The following is an 18162-nucleotide window of genomic DNA, read 5'->3' on the forward strand; positions in this document are numbered from 1 at the left end:
TAATATACACTGAGTGGCTAGATTATTATGACCACCCCATCAGTACTTCGTTGGGCCACCTTTTGCCTTCAATACTGCGGTGATTCTTCTTGGCATTGACTCCACCAGATGTTGAAAGTTGATGCGAGGAATCTGACACCATGCCTGATGAATAGCACTGTCCAGTTCTATGAGATTTGATGGTTGTGGAACCAGCTGCCTGATGGCTCTTTTAACTTCTTCCCACAAATGTTCAATTAGATTGAGATCTGGTGATTGTGGGGGCCACCTAAGCAAGGTAAAGTCTCTCTCATGTTCTTGAAACCACTCCTGCACAATATGAGCACCGTGCATGGGGATTGTCTTATGGAAAGAAGCCATCTCCATTGGGATATGCCATCAACATGATAGGATGAACTTGATCAGCAACAATACTTAGGTATGTTGTGCTATTCAGACATTTATAATGATCTGTCCCTCTAGCAACTTCTGCATGAAATTATAGCTAATTTGCCTACAAACATCAGGTGGTCATAATAATCTGGCCACTCAGTGTATAATGATACATGATTTCACATGGAAACATTAAATATTGACATTTTTATGTTGGTCCCTAAAGTTTTTAGAGAAATTGTACTAGTCTTTGAGATTCAAATTTTTGGTCATTTTAGTGCAGTGGTTTAAAAACCTGGTAGTGCATCAATATTACCAGAAGCTTTGTCAAAACTATGTATTCCTGGCTCCCACCACCATTTATTCTATTTTAGAAAGTGTTGAATTGGACCCATGAGTCAGTACTTTTACCAAAATCTCTGTGATTCTGATGTGCAACCACATTAGGGAACCACCGCTCTGCTTCACCCACTAGTATGAGTAATCAAATACATAAGTAATTGGAACGATTCCATTGTGGACTTGTTTCTGTTAGGGACAGAAAGAAAACACATTCTTTCACTTGCAGCATAAACCAGAGAAGGTTTCCCAAGGTCCTCAGTCAGACAAATAAAATAATTTAAAGGGTATACAGGATCCATAACTTACTTACTAGTCATGAATATGGGCCAAGCTGAATGAGTTTACACATCATTAAAGATTTGTTAATATTAATGATGTTTGTTGACCAAGTCTGAGAAATTTTCAGAGAAAATGTCATTCATTTCAAGACCCTAGCCCAGTGATGGTGAACCTATGACACGTGTGTCAGAGGTGACCCGTGAACTCATTTTTTTGGTTGATTTTTCTTTGTTAAATGGCATTTAAATATATAAAATAAATATAAAAAATATAAGTCTTTGTTTTACTATGGTTGCAAATATCAAAAAATTTCTATATGTGACAGGCACCAGAGTTAAGTTAGGGTTTTTCAAAATGCTGACACACCGAGTTCAAAAGGTTCGCCATCACTGCCCTAGCCCTACTTTTATCACTGAGAAGAAAACATAGGCAGTAAACTATCTGGCATTGCTATTAGTAATATTTTTAAATATATATCTTCAGGCAAGGGAAACAAATGAAAGTAAATAAATAAATGAGACTACATAAAAATAAAAAGCTTTTAGACAGCAAAGAAAACCATCGTCAAAATGAAAAGATAGCCTACTGAATAGAAGATATTCACCAATGATACATCCAATAAGGGGTTCAATATTCAAAATTTAGCCCAGCCAGCTGGCATTGCTCAGTGGTTGAGTATCGAGCTATGGACCAGGAGGTCACCGCTAGATTCCTGGTCAGGGCATATGCCTGGGTTGTGGGCTCAATCACCAGTAGGGGGCGTACAGGAGGCAGCGGTCAATGATATTCTCTCATCATCGATGTTTCAATCTGTCTCTCTCTCATCTTCTCTGAAATCAATAAAAAATATATATTTTAAAAATCCCAAATTCATAAAGAACTCATACAACTTAATACCAAAAAGAACCCCATAAACAATCCAATTAAAAAATGGGCAAAGGACCTGAATAGACATTCTCCAAAGAAGACATACAGATGGCCAATAGACATATGAAAAGATGCTCAACATCACTAATCATTGTAAATATGCAAATTAAAACCACAATGAATTATCATCTCATAACTGTCAGAACGGTTATCATCAATAAATCCACAAATGATGCTGGCATAGTGAAGTAACCCTGGTGCACTGTTGCTGGAGGAGGTGATTAAAAATGGAACTGCTTTATGACCCAGCAATTCCATTTCTGGGTGTTTATTCAAAGAAATCCAAAACACTAATTTGAAAAAATACATGCATCCCTATGTTCATTGTAGCATTATTTACAACAGCCAGGATATGGAAGCAATCTAAGTGCCCATCAATATATGATTGGATAAAGATGTAGTACACATACATGGAATACTACTGGGCAATAAGAAGAAAGAAATCTTACTATTTGCAACAACATTGATGGATCTAGAGCAGGAGTGGGCAAACTTTTTGACTGAGGGCCACAATGGGTTCTTAAACTGGACCGGAGGGCCGGAACAAAAGCATGGATGGAGTGTTTGTGTGAACTAATATAAATTCAAAGTAAACATCTTTACATAAAAGGGTACGGTCTTTTTTTTTTTTAGTTTTATTCATTTCAAGCGGGCCGGATCGGGCCCGCAGGCCGTAGTTTGCCCACGGCTGATCTAGAGGGTACTTTGTTAAGTAAAATAAGTCATACAGAGAAAAACAAATACCATATAGTTTCACTTATATGTGGAATGTAAAGAACAAAATAAATGAACAAACAAAACAGAAGCAAACTCATAGAAACAGAGAACAAATTGATGCTTGCCAGATGGGAGGGGGGTTGTGGGGCTGAGTGAAAAAGGTGAAGGAATTAAGAATTACAAATTGGTAGTTACAAAATAGTCACAGGGATGTAATGTTCAGCATAGGGGATATAGTCAATAATATTGTAATAATTGTGCATGACAACTTATTGGGGGGGATCAGTCATAAAGTATATAAATGTCTAACCCAGCCGTGGGCAAACTACGGCCCGCGGGCCGGATCCGGCCCGTTTGAAATGAATAAAACTAAAAAAAAAAAAAAAAAGACTGTACCCTTTTATGTAATGATGTTTACTTTGAATTTATATTAGTTCACACAAACACTCCATCCATGCTTTTGTTCCGGCCCTCCAGTCCAGTTTAAGAACCCATTGTGGCCCTCAAGTCAAAAAGTTTGCCCACCCCTGGTCTAACCACAATGCTGTAAACCTTAAACTAGTATAAAATAACTAGAGGCCTGGTGCATGAAATTTGTGCTCTGGACTGGGGGTCCCTCAGCCCAGTCTGTGCCCTCTCACAGTCTGGGAGCCCTCGGGTGATATCCAACTGACATCTTAGGCCCGCTCCCTGGGGGAGTTGGACATCCTTAGTGCTGCCGTGGAGGCAGGAGAGACTCCCTTTATCACGGCTGCACTCACCAGCTGTGAGCTAGGCTTCTGGCTGAGTGGAGCTCCCCCTATGGGAGGGCACTGACCACCAGGGGGCAGCTCCTGTGTTGAGCGTCTGCCCCCTGGTGGTCAGTGCACATCATAGCGACCAGTAGTTCTGCCATTTGGTCAATTTGCATATTAGCTTTTTATTATATAGGATATTGAATGTCAAATGTAATAGAAAAAAATTTTAAAGGAAAATAAGAGACAGGAAACCACAGGCACCTCTAACTTGATTCGGCTCCTAATTCGCCATCTCAATTAACACTATTACCATCCTTTCCTTCACTCAAGCAAGAAATGTCAGCATCACCTTTGCTTCTTCTTTTTCCCTCACTACCCAAATCTGTTCTGGCAACTCTACTGCAACAGAGGATCACAGAACTATACCTTTGTCTTCATCCCAACAGTGAGTGCCTTATTTTAGACCAACAATTTTTTACTGTTCATTACTTAGTTTCCTTATCTCTTATCTTTCTACAATGTTGCCACAGTTTTCTAAAATACAGATATGTTAGTTTCCTAGTCAAATATCTTCAGTAGCTTCTTGTACATCCAAAATAAACCCTACACTTTCCAGCACAGTGTTTAATAACTCTTTGAAGTTGGTATTAACTCCACTTTGCAAATTAAAAAACACACAAAAAAAACAACAACTGAAGCTTAGAGAGGGAAAACAACTTGCTTAGGATCACACAGGTAAGCAATGGTAGACCCAAGATTAGAATCCAGGTCTCCTCATGCCAGTGCTCTAGCCATTATAAAGTACCTTCTAAAGAGGAGAGAAAGGGTAGATACTGTATGTATTGTTAACAAGGTGGGATGGTGGTTATGCAATCCTGTTTCCTGGATGAAGCACATACTTTGAAGCTCATACAAATGAGCAAAGATCTCTGTTTTACATCTTAATAACTTTGTAGACTTGAACAACTGACAACATCTTAGAGCCTGTTTACTTACTTATAAGACAGAGAGAAATCATTCCAACCTTAAAGGATTGTTATGAATACTATATGAGATCATGTATGTAAAGTGCTCACATACTTTAAGTTCACAGAAGCATCAATGAGTGTCATCACCAACTCTCTCCCCCACTCCAGTGATCTAAAAAATCCATTTAGAGACAATGAGGAAAATAGAATTTAGACAGTGGGTCTGGGATGGACTGCAAGACTCCAGGGTCTATTCCTAGTTTGGGTTTGCAGATAACCTTTTTTCAGGGTCTTAATCAGGTTCCTTGCAAATGGAAACCAAGGCTAGAGCTCTCATGGGATAACAATTAGTGATGTGTATGGTGAGATCTCTGACTAAAAGCAAATATTAAGTCCCAATGCCCATAAGTATGATTTGTTATTCCTCATGGCTGAAGCACTGTGGATTTTTATTAAAATGCAAATGTTTCCTGGGAAAGGCAGCATATACAGAGTGGGGCAAGAGTAGGTTTACAGTTGTTTGTATGGAAAGAATACAATAATAAATACTAATACAAAAATAAACCCTGTTTTGCATACTCACAACTGTAAACCTACTTTTACCCCACCCTTCATATTAACTTTTTGGCCTGATTAGCTTTCACTTACCTCTTTCTATGAGTAGAGTCCTTCTATGCCTCTGTGCTTTGTCCCTATTAGGCAGGGATACCCTAACCCCCACCCCATTAAAATCCTTCTCAACATTCAAAGCCCATCTAAGCCATCACCTCCTCAAGAAGTCTACTGTGATAGCTAACCAGAAGCCTTCAACTTCCCTGTCACTCTCCTTGGGAGCACCAAGTCCTAGAACTCCTGTGGTGAAGCTCAGGGACTGTGAGAGCTTGGCTGTATGGAGACCTGGCTTGAATTCCAGCTTGTACTTGATTTGTCTCTTGACTTTAGGCTAAAGTCAAGGCCTAAGTTAGGCTAATAAACGCCTTGACCTAGTTGAGCCTCAGGTTTACTGCTTGGGAAAAACAGGTGATAATAATACTTACCTTGGGGTAATAAGGGATATGATCTCTTCTGTTAGGTCGGAGAGAGCCCAGGATCGGATACATGCAGGCATGTGATGAGACAATGGACTCCCCCTGGAATTTCTCACAGATCTGGGATTTCTCACAGGTCAACGTGCCAGACACAGATACCTGCTTCTTCTCCCTGAATTCACAGCGATCCCCACACAGATACTGACCCATTCCTGAATGTCCCGCCCACCCCCTGCGGCTGAGACTCCCTCAGTTGAATGTGTGATGATCCCTGCTGCAGACACTTCCTCAGTTCAGGCCCCCGCCCCTCACCCAACTGCAGTATAAAAAAAGCGCCCCCCTCCATGTTGGCGTGAATCCACGTGCCCTGTCTTTGGGGGTACGTGGGTCTCCCGGGGACGCAGAATAAACTTTCCTTTCCTTTCTTTTCTCATTCACTGGACTCTATTTCTTGCGCCGCCTCCTGAGCCACCTAACCTAACATCTTCTTTGGAGCAATGTCTGCTATGCTGACTAGCATGGCCCCTGTGATTTGTGAATTTGGCCAATTCCTCTCATCAGACCCTAAGTCCCTTGGCACCTTTATCCTTCCACCCAGCTCAACCCTCCCTCAGGGGCTTAATGACTCCTTGTTCTCGGGCAGCTGGCGCAGCCCTGATCTACATTTTCACCGGCCATGCAGACTTTTCACAGATCAAGAAGGTTAATGAGATGTTGGATAGAAAAGGCTTGACGCTCGCCCGCCCGCTTGTGAGAATCAGAGTAGCTTGGTAACCACACAGTGACCTCATGATTAGTGCATTAGATGCGCCGGCACTTGGGGGAAGCAGAACTTCCGGGGATTGCTCTGCCGGCCTGGCGGGCTGAGACTCGGCTGGGCCGCCAGCAGGGCAGATCACACCCCCCAGCCCCCCACTTCCTCACAAACACACCCAGGACCCCAGCGCTCTCTGGGGAGCAAACTTTCTTTTACCTTCTCAGGGTTGGAGCCTTAGTCTGAGGCATTCAGAGGAAGTCACAAATCTTATACCAGAGGTGGGCAGAAGGGGGCGGTGGGTGCTGGGAAGACATCCCTCCGCTAGTGGCTCCAATTCCTGATTGCCCAAAAAGCTATGGTCGAGGCCTGGGGGACCAGCCCACTAGGAATGTTGGGGGCTGGGCGGCCCTGGCCCAAACTGGAGGCTCAACCTGGCGCCTAATCCTAGTTCCCCAAAACAGAACAGACAGCCGGAAGGAGCGGAGCCCAGCCCGATCCGGCCTCCTCCGGGGCCACTGCACCTCCCTCCCTCCCTCCCTCCCTGGCCCGGCCCCTGGCCCCGCCCTCTACGGCTTTTCTGGGCTCCAGGTTGGCGCAAACAAAGCCCTGATTGACGGCCGAGAGGGGCGGGCTTCACTGCTGGGCTGCCTCCTCCCCTTAGCGCCCAGCCAGGGATTTACCGGGAAGGGCGGGGGCGGAGAGGAAGAGACTGGAGAGGGAGTACGCAGGGTTGTGGGGGTCTGAGCCCCTGGACTCAAGAACATTGTGCCCCCTCTCTGTCCGAAGCCCGGGCTTTCCCCTTCAGGTTGCGTCCCCTCCAGGTGTCCCCCCTCAAGCCCAAGGTGTGGGAAGTATATAGGAACTCCCCAGGGCAGGGTGGGGTTCTCTCACAAGCTAAATCTCCTCGATCCTGACGTTCCCAGGGCCACCCCAGTTCCAGGCTGCTTGTTTGGAAGGAGAAAGTGGGAGCATAGGACAGGCGGGGTATTTCCTGGGGAGTGAGTTGATCAATACCCGTTTCGAGCTTGCGAGGAGGAGAGGGCAGGGGAACAGGGTAGTTTGTGCTCTAGTTTTTTCCCATTTTAACTCTCCCTTTACTGGGCATCTGGACAAGGAGGACAAGATTTAATAGTTTGTAAAGGGAGTTGAGAGACGCAGCAGCGGCTAGAGTAGGTAGGCAAGTATGACGAAGAGGAGGAAGGGCAGGGAAGAAGAGAAATCCATAGCGGCTGCCGGTTGAGGGAGGAAGAGGTGGGGGTGGGGGAGGAGGAGGGGGAGGAGAGAGATGACACGAGAAAGGAGGAGGGGGTTTCGAAGGGGGAGGAGGAGAGGGCTGGAGGGAGCGTCTGTCGCGGGACAGGCTGGCCAGCTTGGGCGAGGAACCGGGAAGAGGAGGCAGTGGTGGCAGCGGCATTTCGAGCACTAACAGCAGCAGCAGAAACTACCACCAGCCACAAAGCGTCTCCTCCGGCTCGAGCAGCCACAGTCCCCTGTCTGTGATGGCGCTGAAAAGCTCAGAAAGCGAGGAAGCCAAGGGGCCCTGGCGGGAGGCAGGCCAGGAACAGCAGGAGCCAGTGGGTAACCCTCAGCCAGAGCCGGAGCCCTTGCCAGTGGTCCCAATGGAGCCCAAGCCAGAGCCCCAGCCCCAAACAAATCCTGCAGCCCTGCCAGAGCTGGAGCTTGAGCCTGAGCCAGTGCACGAATCGGAGCCTATGCCCACCGTGGAGACCCGCGGTACAGCGCGCGGCTTCCAGCCCCCCGAAGGTGGTTTTGGCTGGATGGTGGTCTTCGCTGCCACCTGGTGCAATGGCTCTATCTTTGGCATCCAGAACTCCTTCGGGATCCTCTACTCCATGCTGCTGCAGGAGGAAAGAGAGAAGAATCGCCAAGTGGAGTTCCAAGCAGGTGAGTGGCCCCCAGCGCCCCACCTGGCATTCAAGGTAAAGGTGTCTGCTCTCAGACCCCTTACCTCCTGGTCCAAGGAGCCTTTCCAGCTCGTCACTTTGATTTCCTTCCCTTGCCCATTGCCCGTAACGCTACTATTGCGCGGGTTGAGGGGCTCTGAGTAGCATTAGCTGTGGAGACTTAGGCGCCAGATGTCCTGGGTGGGACCTGGGACATTCATTGAGCACAGACAAGGAATGAATTTTATTGCCCTGGGACAAATCCTGACGCATCTTTTGGGTTTAAGTACCCTTACCATGTGCACTGGGGGGAAATATTTGCAGAATGTTTTTTGTGTGTGTGTGTGTATTTGTTTTTTTTTTGTTGTTGTTTTTTTTTTTTTTTTTTGAGGGGGGCAAATTCAAGGAGAGAAAAGAGAGTTGGGAGGCTGGGAAGACTTTAAGAGAAACACTGTACCGCAGATCTCTGCAATTAGTCCTTGTTCCTGTAAGGGGAGTAGACACTTTAGGAATCCTGGTGACTGAGTGAAGAGTCAAACACATGGTAATTGTGTGTGTGCAGCAGAGAGAAGAAGAGAGGGAGGGAGTGCGAGTGGGGGTGTGCGTCTCTTTGCCCACGTTGGTTAAGGCCCAGACGGGCCCAGCTGTCCTCTGCCACTCTGAAGAAGCAAGCAGATCTCTGTGCCCTGTGTGCTGAACCCCAAAGCAGACAGGAGGCAGTCACTGAGGTCTCCAGTCCAGAGAGGCATGAAGCGGCTGGCAGGCTGGGCCCTGTGGTTCACTCTGTGCGGGCCCCCAACTTCAGCCATCCTTCTTTGGTGCCCCAGACCTCTCCGCTATCCTCTGTCCTCCTGGAGCCTCTTTCAGCCTTAGCCAGAATGCTCCCACCTCTCCAGCTTTCACAGGAGGCCAACTTGGTCTTTTTCCCTAAGACAACCAGGGTTGGGGGGCAGCCAGAAGACCAAAGGCTTGCGCGCTCCTCTCATTTAGCCCGAGTGTGAGCTCAGAGAAGTCAGAACTCCATTTCCTCAGCAAGCCACCCTGCAAAGCCCCTCAGCGGTTCTGTTGAGGAGTCTTGGGAGGGAACTGAGGGGTGTGGAGCCCCTCTCCTCTAGGCTCACTCCCTCTTGTGGCTCCATAAGACTGCTGCATTTGTGACCCACTGCAAGTTTGCAGCTCAGAATCTATGGCTTCTCACAGTGTTGCTCTGGGCTGAAGGGTTCCCTCCCACTCCCAACACATACTTCTGCTGCTCTCTGAGGGGGCCTGGGAATTATTTAGTGAAAACAGAAACCTTGTTTTCAGGTGCATTCACCTGTGAGTCCCCTGGGTCCTTGGAGAGCCTCTCCTACCGCTCTCAACCAAGGACTCGTTTTGCTTTCTTGTTTTTAGCTTCACTGGGCTGCACTTGAAGGAGTGTGGAGGCTCTTGATGCCTCTGATCTTGTGACCCATTGATGCCAGTGTGCTGGCCCCACTTGAAAGTTTGAGTGTGGGTCAGTGGCTGTCCAGGGCAGTCTCAGGACTGCCCAGGCTGCATTGATGCCTGAATGTAGCGGGTCCCTGGACTGTGTGAAACAACTTCTAGGCCAGTGGTTCTCAACCTTCCTAATGCCACGACACTTTAATACAGTTCCTCATGTTGTGGTGACCCCCAACCATAAAATTATTTTCGTTGCTACTTCATAACTGTAATTTTGCTACTGTTATGAATCATAATGTAAATATCTGATATGCAGGATGTATTTTCATTGTTACAAATTGAACATAATTAAAGCATAGTGATTAGTCACAAAAACAATATGTAATTATATATGTGTTTTCCAATGGTCTTAGGCGACCCCTGTGAAAGGGTCGTTCTACCCCCAAAGGGGTTGCGACCCACAGGTTGAGAACCGCTGCTCTAGGGGGAAGTTACTGCCACACTCAACCCTGGGACTACCTTTTCCTGCTTTGTTACACTTCAGGGGCTCTTGGGAAGGCAGCCAGGGTAGGGCCTCTGGCTGTTGCCTAGGTTACCTGGGAGGGCACCTGCTGAGCATGATTGCTCTGTAGTTGACTGCGAGCTGTTGGCTTTTGGACTCAGTGGCAAAATCTGGGTGAAACTTCATGGGAGATAGTGGTGGATGGGCTGAAGCTAGGCCCTGGCATTTATGTCCTGTGAGCAGGCCAAGAGCTTTGCCTTAAGAGTGTGTAATAAAACTTGGGAAAACCACTATTTTACTAGGAAGAGGTTCACTGCTGAGGAACAAGCTTCAAAGTAGGTGATCATAGTGGATTCACAGGGAGAGCTACTTGGGACTTTCCTGTCAAGACCTCACTGTGCAGCTGGGAAGGGGTGCAATGGGCTGTGCAGAGGTGTAGCTGGTGTGTACTCTGACACAGACTAGGTCCATTGAGGGGCTGGGGTTACTGGTTTAAATTTTGGTGAGTATAGGTCAGGAAGGGATAGAAAGGAATTTGGTATGTTCCCAGGGTCTCAGAATACTTTGGCTTGGGTCATTGCTGGGGTGTGTCTTCAATTCATGAAAGTTGTTTTTGATACTGAGGGCTCTGGGGAATATCTCAGTTTTTAATTTGAAAAAGTCAGGAACACCCCTACCATAATCTTGAGTTCCTGGAAAATCTCATCCTCAGAACTACCTTTCTTGAGCACCTCAGCTTTCTTAAGCAACCATTCAGATCCTGAGGTTCCAAATGTATCTCTGCCTCCACACACTTCCTTCAGTTTCCCCAAAATTTCCCTGCCACTTGTGTCACAGCACTGTTTTCTCAAAGGGATAGAAGAAGCCCACAGAAGCTTGCTAAAATATTTACCAACCAGTATGTACCCAACAGTCATTCTGGGAAATGCAGAACATACACCCCCACAGTCAAGGGGGTTGGGGCATTGTCCATTTCTATTAATGTCTGATATGCCTTCCATCTCTAAAATATTTATGAATTTAATGTTTGGAGGCACCCCACAGCCAAAGTTCTCTTTGACTAGGCTTGATATCTTCACAGACTTAAAACTGCACTGATTGGCTTAATGGGTCTAAGGTTCTGCAGATGATTTGGACTATTGTGAGGGAGTCCCAGAAAAAGGTAGTTTTTATGTTTAGGGCCTAGATCCACATCAGAGGAATCTCTGGACATGGGTAAAAGTCACAGAGTAAAAGAGACATGAAAATCAGGCTATTCTGGACTCTGAAGTGTACAGTTATGTAGTGGCACTAGCAATATATTTTGTCCCTTCTCTTCACTTGTTTTGAAAGGGAAGCTAATTTTCCTTGCATCTTAGGCTTGGGAGGACTGGCAGACAAAAGTTTCTGAGATGGATGCAAGTGACCAAGGTTTGATTTAGGAAAAAAAGAAAAAGATCAGGAGAGAAACGAGCCTATACTTTTTGCAGAATTTGTGGGAAATTTGGGAGTCCCGCAACTCAGACCAAGCAGCAGACAGGACAGGGGCAACCAGGCAATTTGACAGAAATTATAATGTGGTTTTCTGGGATGAGAGGGGAGCCTTTTAAGAAAAGAGAAGCAAGGTGGCATTGGTTGCAGGTCTCAGCTCATTATTGAAACTAAGTGAGTTAGAGCTGTGGCAGGGTTAAAGTTGAGGGTCCAGGGGAAAAAGCAGAATAAGCCAGAGTGTTAACATTGGCTCCAAACTTAGGTCTTTTTAATGTGCCCAGAGTAAACCCATTACCCTGCACTTTCCACCTCTACTGCTAGTCTAACACTGAGACATAAAATATGATGGGAGGAGTCTTTTATTGGGTAGTTTATAAGTATGGTCTTTGCAGGCTCCCAGTTGGGGAAAGTATGGCTAGGGCTCTCACCACCCAGGAGCAGGGTCGATGATCAAGAAGGTTGGGCACGAGATAATTCAGGCTCATTGGATACTCTGAAGATAGAATTTTCTAGGCAAGGGAAAATGGTACACTCTGACTTTGGGGCAAAGTCCCAAGGATGGGTTAGGCTAGTGGAACATTAGGCTCTTCCTCATCTTAGAGGCTTTCATTGCTTAGTTCAGTGTCTCACTGGGCTGACCACTAAATGCTGGCTCTGGGAGCCAGGTACCTTTTGAGAAAACCTGCCAATGCCTTGCCTTTGACTGAAAGCTTTTGCCTACTGTCCAGAGAAGCTAAATCAGGTCGGCTCAGTGCCTACTATGGAGTTTCAGGTCACAGGGCCATTGGCCAGGCATTGTTCAAGTCAATCCTCTCTGCCTCCTCTCCAACCAAACTGGGTCCCAAACTGAGACCTTGACTCATACTGGAAGGGATGATGAAGAGAGGTTGGGAGATTTGGAAGTCAACAGGGAAGATACTTGTTTGAGTTGGTGTAGCTGGTTGAGGCTTGACTCGGTTCACTCACGGTCTAGTAGCCTCAAATGCTCATTCTAAGTCTAGATGTGGACCCCAAAGGGCTGTTAATTTCAGTAATACAAGCTAGGCAGTGACTATGAGTTAGATTACTTGAGTTCCTGACTTGCTCTTTGATTTTGAGCAGGCATTTTACTTCTCTGTACCTCAGTTTATCTGTCTGTTAAATGAGAGGGTTAGAGTAGATGAAATTTCTAGCTCTGCAATTCTAGCTTTCTAAAATTTTGTGATATTTTATTCTTTACATTCACCTGGCATTAATTTTGACTCATTCAGACAAATGTAATTTATTAATATGCCTGAATTAGAGTGCAGATGGGTTGAGAGGTAATTGGAAAAGCAATGAAAAGCCGTACAGATATCATTTGACCAGGTTCTGTGTAAAGACTATGATGCTATTCATGTGTACTGATGTAGTTGAAAAGACCCACTCCTACTTTACCCAGTATCCAAAGGCAACTCTGGATGTACAACTGCTTCTTCCAGAATGCCCTGCTCAGCATAGAACTGGGCCTCTAAGAAGATTCCCTTAGAGTGGGTCTGTATGCTGCTTTTTCCTAGAATTTGAGTGTATTCCTAAAAAAGCATTACACTGTAAACATTCACTTAAGCCTCACTTTTAACCCCTCTCCTAAAGCTTAATTTCTCAGATCTCATTCTCCTTTATCAGAAATTCATGCTTACTATGACCTTGGTTTGCTGTTACTTCAAGATAGAAGAGTAAGCCAAGATTCCTAAGTGTGATACATTGGTTTCCTTCAGGTGGCTTCAGATACAGCATCTTTATTACTGGCTCGACTGCTGCTGCATCCCATTGTGGTGGGTGTGGGAAGGCTACCTGCCTCTTGTGGTCATAGAAAAGTACCTCTTGGGTATCCACAGTCCTTGGTCAACTTCAGCTTCACTATAGGCCTCGCTGAGAATGGGTACTGAAATAGCAAGCACAGAGCCCTCTCTTCTTTTCCGTGAATTTGTACTTGCTTGTCATTGGAATTTTTCCTCCAGTGTCATGAAGAGTAAACAAGCAACTGACTGTCAACATTTGCAGAAATATGTAAAGGATGTTATCTCAACCTTTTGAGCAGACCAGTTTCCCAGAAACATGTGCTGCTTTTTTCCATCAGCATCTTTTGAATTTTGAATAGAAAGAATCATTACTCTTTTCAGTGTGTGTGAAAGATGGAATGGGAATTCCTGTCTTGAAAAGATCTGTTTCACCTGGAACTGAATGAGTAAACCTTAGATAAAAGCCTTTATTAGTAAAACCTTAGAGAAAAGGTTTTATTAATAACCTTTGTTCCAGTTGCTGGGGTTTGTAGGAGAAGAAGAGATGAAATTGGTGGTCCCAACCACATATTATTTTTTCAATTTATATTTATTGTTGAAAGTTTTACAGATGTCCCCTTTGTTTTTCCCATTGAGCCCCTTCACTCCACACCCAACCCTCTCAGGCCTTCACCACACGATTGTCTGTGTCCATGGACTATGAATATATGCATATAAGTTCCACGGTTAATCTCCCTGACCATCTTCTCCCCCACCTTCTCTCTGAAATTCATCAGTCTGTCCCATGCTCCTATGTCTCTGTATCTATTTTATCCATCAGTTTATTTTGGTCATTAGATTCCACATATGAGTGAGATCATGTGATATTTATCTATCTCTGACTGGCTTATTTTGCTTAGCATTATACTCTCCAGGTCCATCCATGCTATTGCAAAAGGTAAAATAGTTCCTTCGTTTTTAAAGCCATATAGTATTCTACTATGTAAATGTACCACAGCTTTCTTATCGACTCATCTGCTGAAGGGCACTTGGGCTATTGCAAATTGTGCTGTTATGAACATAGTGTTTCAGATTTCTTAGGATATCTTCCTAGAGGTAGGATCACTGGGTCAAATGGTAGTTCCATTTTTAATTTTTTGAGGAAACTCCATACTGTTTTCCACACTGTCTGAACCAGTCTGCATTCCCACCAACAGTATACTAGGATTCCCTTTTCTCCACATCCTTGCCAACACTTGTCATTTGTTGATTTGTTGATGATAGCCATTTTGACTTATTGAGGTGATACTTAATTGTTCTTTTAATTTTCATCTATCAGATGATTAGTGACTTTGAGCATTTTTTCATATGTCTCTTGGCCTTCTGTATGTTCACTTTGGAGAAGTGTCTATTTAGGTCCTTTGTCAATTTTTAAATTGGATTGTTGGTCTTCCTTTTGTTAAGTTGTATGAGTTCTTTATGTATTTTGGAAATTAACCCCTTTCCAGATGTATCATTGGCAAATATGTTCTCCCATGCAGGGGGCTTTCTTTTCATTTTTTGGATGGTTTCTTTTGCTGTGCAGGAACTTTTTATTTTGATGTAGTCCCCATTTTTAAATTTTCTTCTTCATTTCCTTTGCCCTAGGCGATGTATCCGTAAACATATCACAACGAGAGATGGTGAGATTTTGCTACCTATGGTTTCTTCTAAGATTTTTATGGTTTCCTGTCTTAGGTTTAAGTCTTTTGTCCATTTTGAGTTTATTCTTGTGTATGGTGTAAGTTGGTGGTCTAGTTTCATTATTTGCATATACCTGTCCAATTTTCCCAACACCATTTATTGAAGAGACCGTCTTTATTCAATTGTATGCTCTTGCCTCCTTTGTCAAACATTAATTGAGCATAATGGCTTGGATCAATTTCTGGGTTCTCTGTTCTGTTCCATTGATCTATATGCCTGTTCTTGTGCCAGTACTAGGCTATTTTGTTTACAGAGTCTTTGTAGCATAACTTAATATCTGGTCCTGTGATGCCTCCAACTTTGTTCTTTTTTCTCAAGATTGCTATGGCTATTCAGGGTCTTTTTTATTTTGTTCCATATAAATTTTTGGAGTATTTGTTCTAGATCTGTGAAATATGTCATTGGTGTTTTAATAGGGATTGCATTGAATCAGTAGATTGCTTTGGGTAGTATGGATATTTTAATGATGTTGATTCTACCAATCCATGAACTTGGTATATTCGTCTGCTTGTTTATATCTTCTTCTATCTTTTTTTCTTGAATATCCTGTAGTTTTCTGAGTACAGGTCTTTTACTTCTTTGGTTAAGTATCTTAATTTTTTTGTTGCAATGGTAAAAGTTCCTCTTTCTGAGAATTCATTATTGGTGTACAAAAATGCCACAGATTTATGGGTGTTAATTTTGCATCCTACTACGTTGCCAAATTAATTCATTAAATGTAGTAGTTTTTGGTGAAGTCTTTAGGGATATCTATGTACAATATCATGTCAGCTGCGAATAATGACAATTTTACTTCTTCTTTTCCAGTTTGGATGCCTTTTATTTCTTCTTCTTGTCTGATTGCTGTGACTAGGACTTCCAGTACTATCCATATATATAAAAGGCTAATATGCAAAGTGTCCCCAGAGGAGTTCGACTAGTAGACTGGGAGTTCTATCACTCAGTATAACGTGCACTGACCATTGGGGGGGCGTCACAGAATGAACAAAGGCCCCAGCCGGCAGCCATGGAAGGAGGCCCCGGCTGGCAGCCGGAAGGCCCTGATCGGCCCTGATCGCCAGCCAGGCCTAGGGACCCTACCCATGCACGAATTTCATGCACTGGGCCTCTAGTGTTGAATAAGAGTGGTGAAAGGGGTCATCCCTGTCTTATTCCTGTTCTTAAAGGAAATAGTTTTAGTTTTTGTCCATTGACTATGATGTTGGCTATAGACTTGTCATACATGGCCTTTATTATGTTGAGGTATGATCCCTCTATTCCCACTTTACTGAGAGTTTTTTATGAAAACAAGCATGCTGGCTTTTGTCTAATGCTTCTTCAGCATCACTTGATATGATCATGTGATTTTTTTGTCTTCCATTTTTTTATGTGATGTATCACAATTATTGATTTGTGAATATTGTACCAGCTTTGCATCCTCAGAATAAATACCACTTGGTCATGGTGTCTTTTTAATGAATTGCTAGATTTGATTTGCTAATATTTTTTGATGGTTTTAGCATCTGTGTTCATCAGGAATTTTGGCTTTAATTCTCTTACTTTGTGGTGTCTTTATCTGGTTTTGGAATTAGACTAATGCTAACTTCATAAAAAGAGCTTGGAATTATTCCTTTTTCTTGCAATTTTTGGAATGGTTTGAGGAGTATAGGCATTAGTTCTTTTTGAATGTTTGGTAAAACTCCCCTGTGAAACTGTCCAGACCAGGGCTTTTGTTTGCTGGGAGGTGTGTGTGTGTGTGTGTGTGTGTGTGTGTGTTTTGTGTGTGTGTGTGTGTGTGTTTTTATTTGTTTGTTTGTTTTTTGTTTTTTTGTTTTGTTTTGTTTTTTTGTTTTTTTACTTCTCCTATCTTATCAGTAGTTATTGGCCTATTCAGGTTTTCTTATTGTTCCTGATTGAGTTTTGGAAGACTGTATTTTTCTAGGAATATGTCCTTTTCATCCTGGTTGTCCAGCCTGTTGGAATATAGTTGTTCATAGTATTTTTAAATGATCCTTTGTATTTCTGTGGGGTCAGTTGTTACTTTGCCCCTCTCGTTTCTGATTTTGTTTATTTGAGTCCTCTCTCTTTGTTTCTTGATGAGTCTGACTAAAGGTCCATCAATCTTGTTTATCTTTTCAAAGAATGAGCTCTTGGTTTTATTGATCTTTTGTATTTTTTTGGGGGGGGTTGTTTTTATGTCATTTATTTCTGTTCTCATCCTTATTAACTCCTTCCTTGTACTTTGGGCTTTTCTTGCTATTCTCTTTCTAATTCTTTAAGTTGTACCATTAGATAGTTTATTATAAGTTTTTATAATATTATATTCTTGAGGTAGGCCTATAGTGCTATGAACTTCCCTCTTAGGACTGCTTTCACTGTGTCCTATATATTTTGGGTTGTTGTGTGTTCCTTTTCATTTGTTTCCAGGAAATTTTTTAAATTTCTTTCTTGATTTCTTTGGTAACCATTCATTGCTTAATAACATGCTGTTTAGGCTCCATGTATTTGAATGTTTTTGAGTGTTTTTATTGTAGTTTATTTCAAGTTTCATGCCATTGTGATCCAAGATGTTTGATATGATTTCCATCTTCTTGAATTTGTAGTGACTTAGACCATGTCCTAACAAATGGTCTATCTTTGAAGATGTTTCATGTGTACTTGAGAAGAATATATATTCTGGAGCTCTGGGGTGAAATGTTCTGTAAATGTCAATTAATTACATCTGATGTAGTGTGTTGTTTAGGATTGCTGTTTCCTTGATGATTTTTTGTCTCCATCTATCCAGTGATGTCAGTGGGTGTTAAAGTGCCCTACTATGATTGTATTGCTATGCATCTCTCCCTTCAAATACTCCAAGAGGTTTTTTTATATATTTAAACTAATGGCCCAGTGCACAAAATCTGTGCATGGGGGCGGGGGGGTCCCTCAGCCTGGCCTGCACCCTCTCCAATCTGGGACCCCTCGGGGGATGTCCGACTGCTGGTTTAGGCTCCTAACCGCTCACTTGCCTGCCAGCCTGATTGCCCCCAACTGCACCCCCTGCTGGCCTGCTCACCCCCACCTCCTCCCCCCACCAGCCTGATCACCCCCAACTGCCCTCCCCTCCTGGCCTGATTGCCCCTAACCATCTCTACCTTGGCCCCATCACCATGGTTTTTTCTGGAAGGACGTCCAGAAGGTCTCCTGGAAGGACTCCAGCCTAATTATCATATTACCCTTTTATTAGTATAGATAGGATATGACATACCACCATAATTATACATAACTACCACTATT

The 18162-nt window shown here is 43.7% G+C and overlaps 2 protein-coding genes across 4 annotated transcripts in view; one reads left to right on the top strand and one right to left on the bottom strand.

Annotated features, from left to right (window-relative positions):
* Positions 1–6588, bottom strand: part of LOC111828238 — a 158656-nt gene extending 152068 nt beyond the window's left edge. Inside the window, exon 1 of the mRNA XM_023763909.1 lies at positions 6344–6588. Within this exon, the coding sequence (XP_023619677.1) occupies positions 6344–6375 (32 nt within the window). The 5' untranslated portion in view covers positions 6376–6588. The remainder of the gene's footprint in view (positions 1–6343) is intronic.
* Positions 6589–7445: 857 nt separating this feature from the next.
* SLC16A2 (solute carrier family 16 member 2) overlaps positions 7446–18162 on the top strand; it is a 168750-nt gene continuing 158033 nt past the window's right edge. The window contains exons 1-2 of one of the 3 annotated variants that reach the window (XM_023764674.1): positions 7484–7701; positions 7957–8032. In XM_023764674.1, coding sequence (XP_023620442.1) covers positions 7627–7701; positions 7957–8032 — 151 coding nt within the window. In that variant the 5' untranslated portion in view covers positions 7484–7626. Of the gene's footprint in view, positions 8033–18162 lie in introns of all 3 variants that reach the window. The other 2 variants (XM_006082939.3, XM_006082937.3) reach the window with 2 other exon arrangements.

This window comes from Myotis lucifugus, unplaced genomic scaffold (genome assembly GCF_000147115.1).
Source record: "Myotis lucifugus unplaced genomic scaffold, Myoluc2.0 scaffold_4, whole genome shotgun sequence".
NCBI classification, from domain to species: Eukaryota; Metazoa; Chordata; class Mammalia; order Chiroptera; family Vespertilionidae; genus Myotis; species Myotis lucifugus.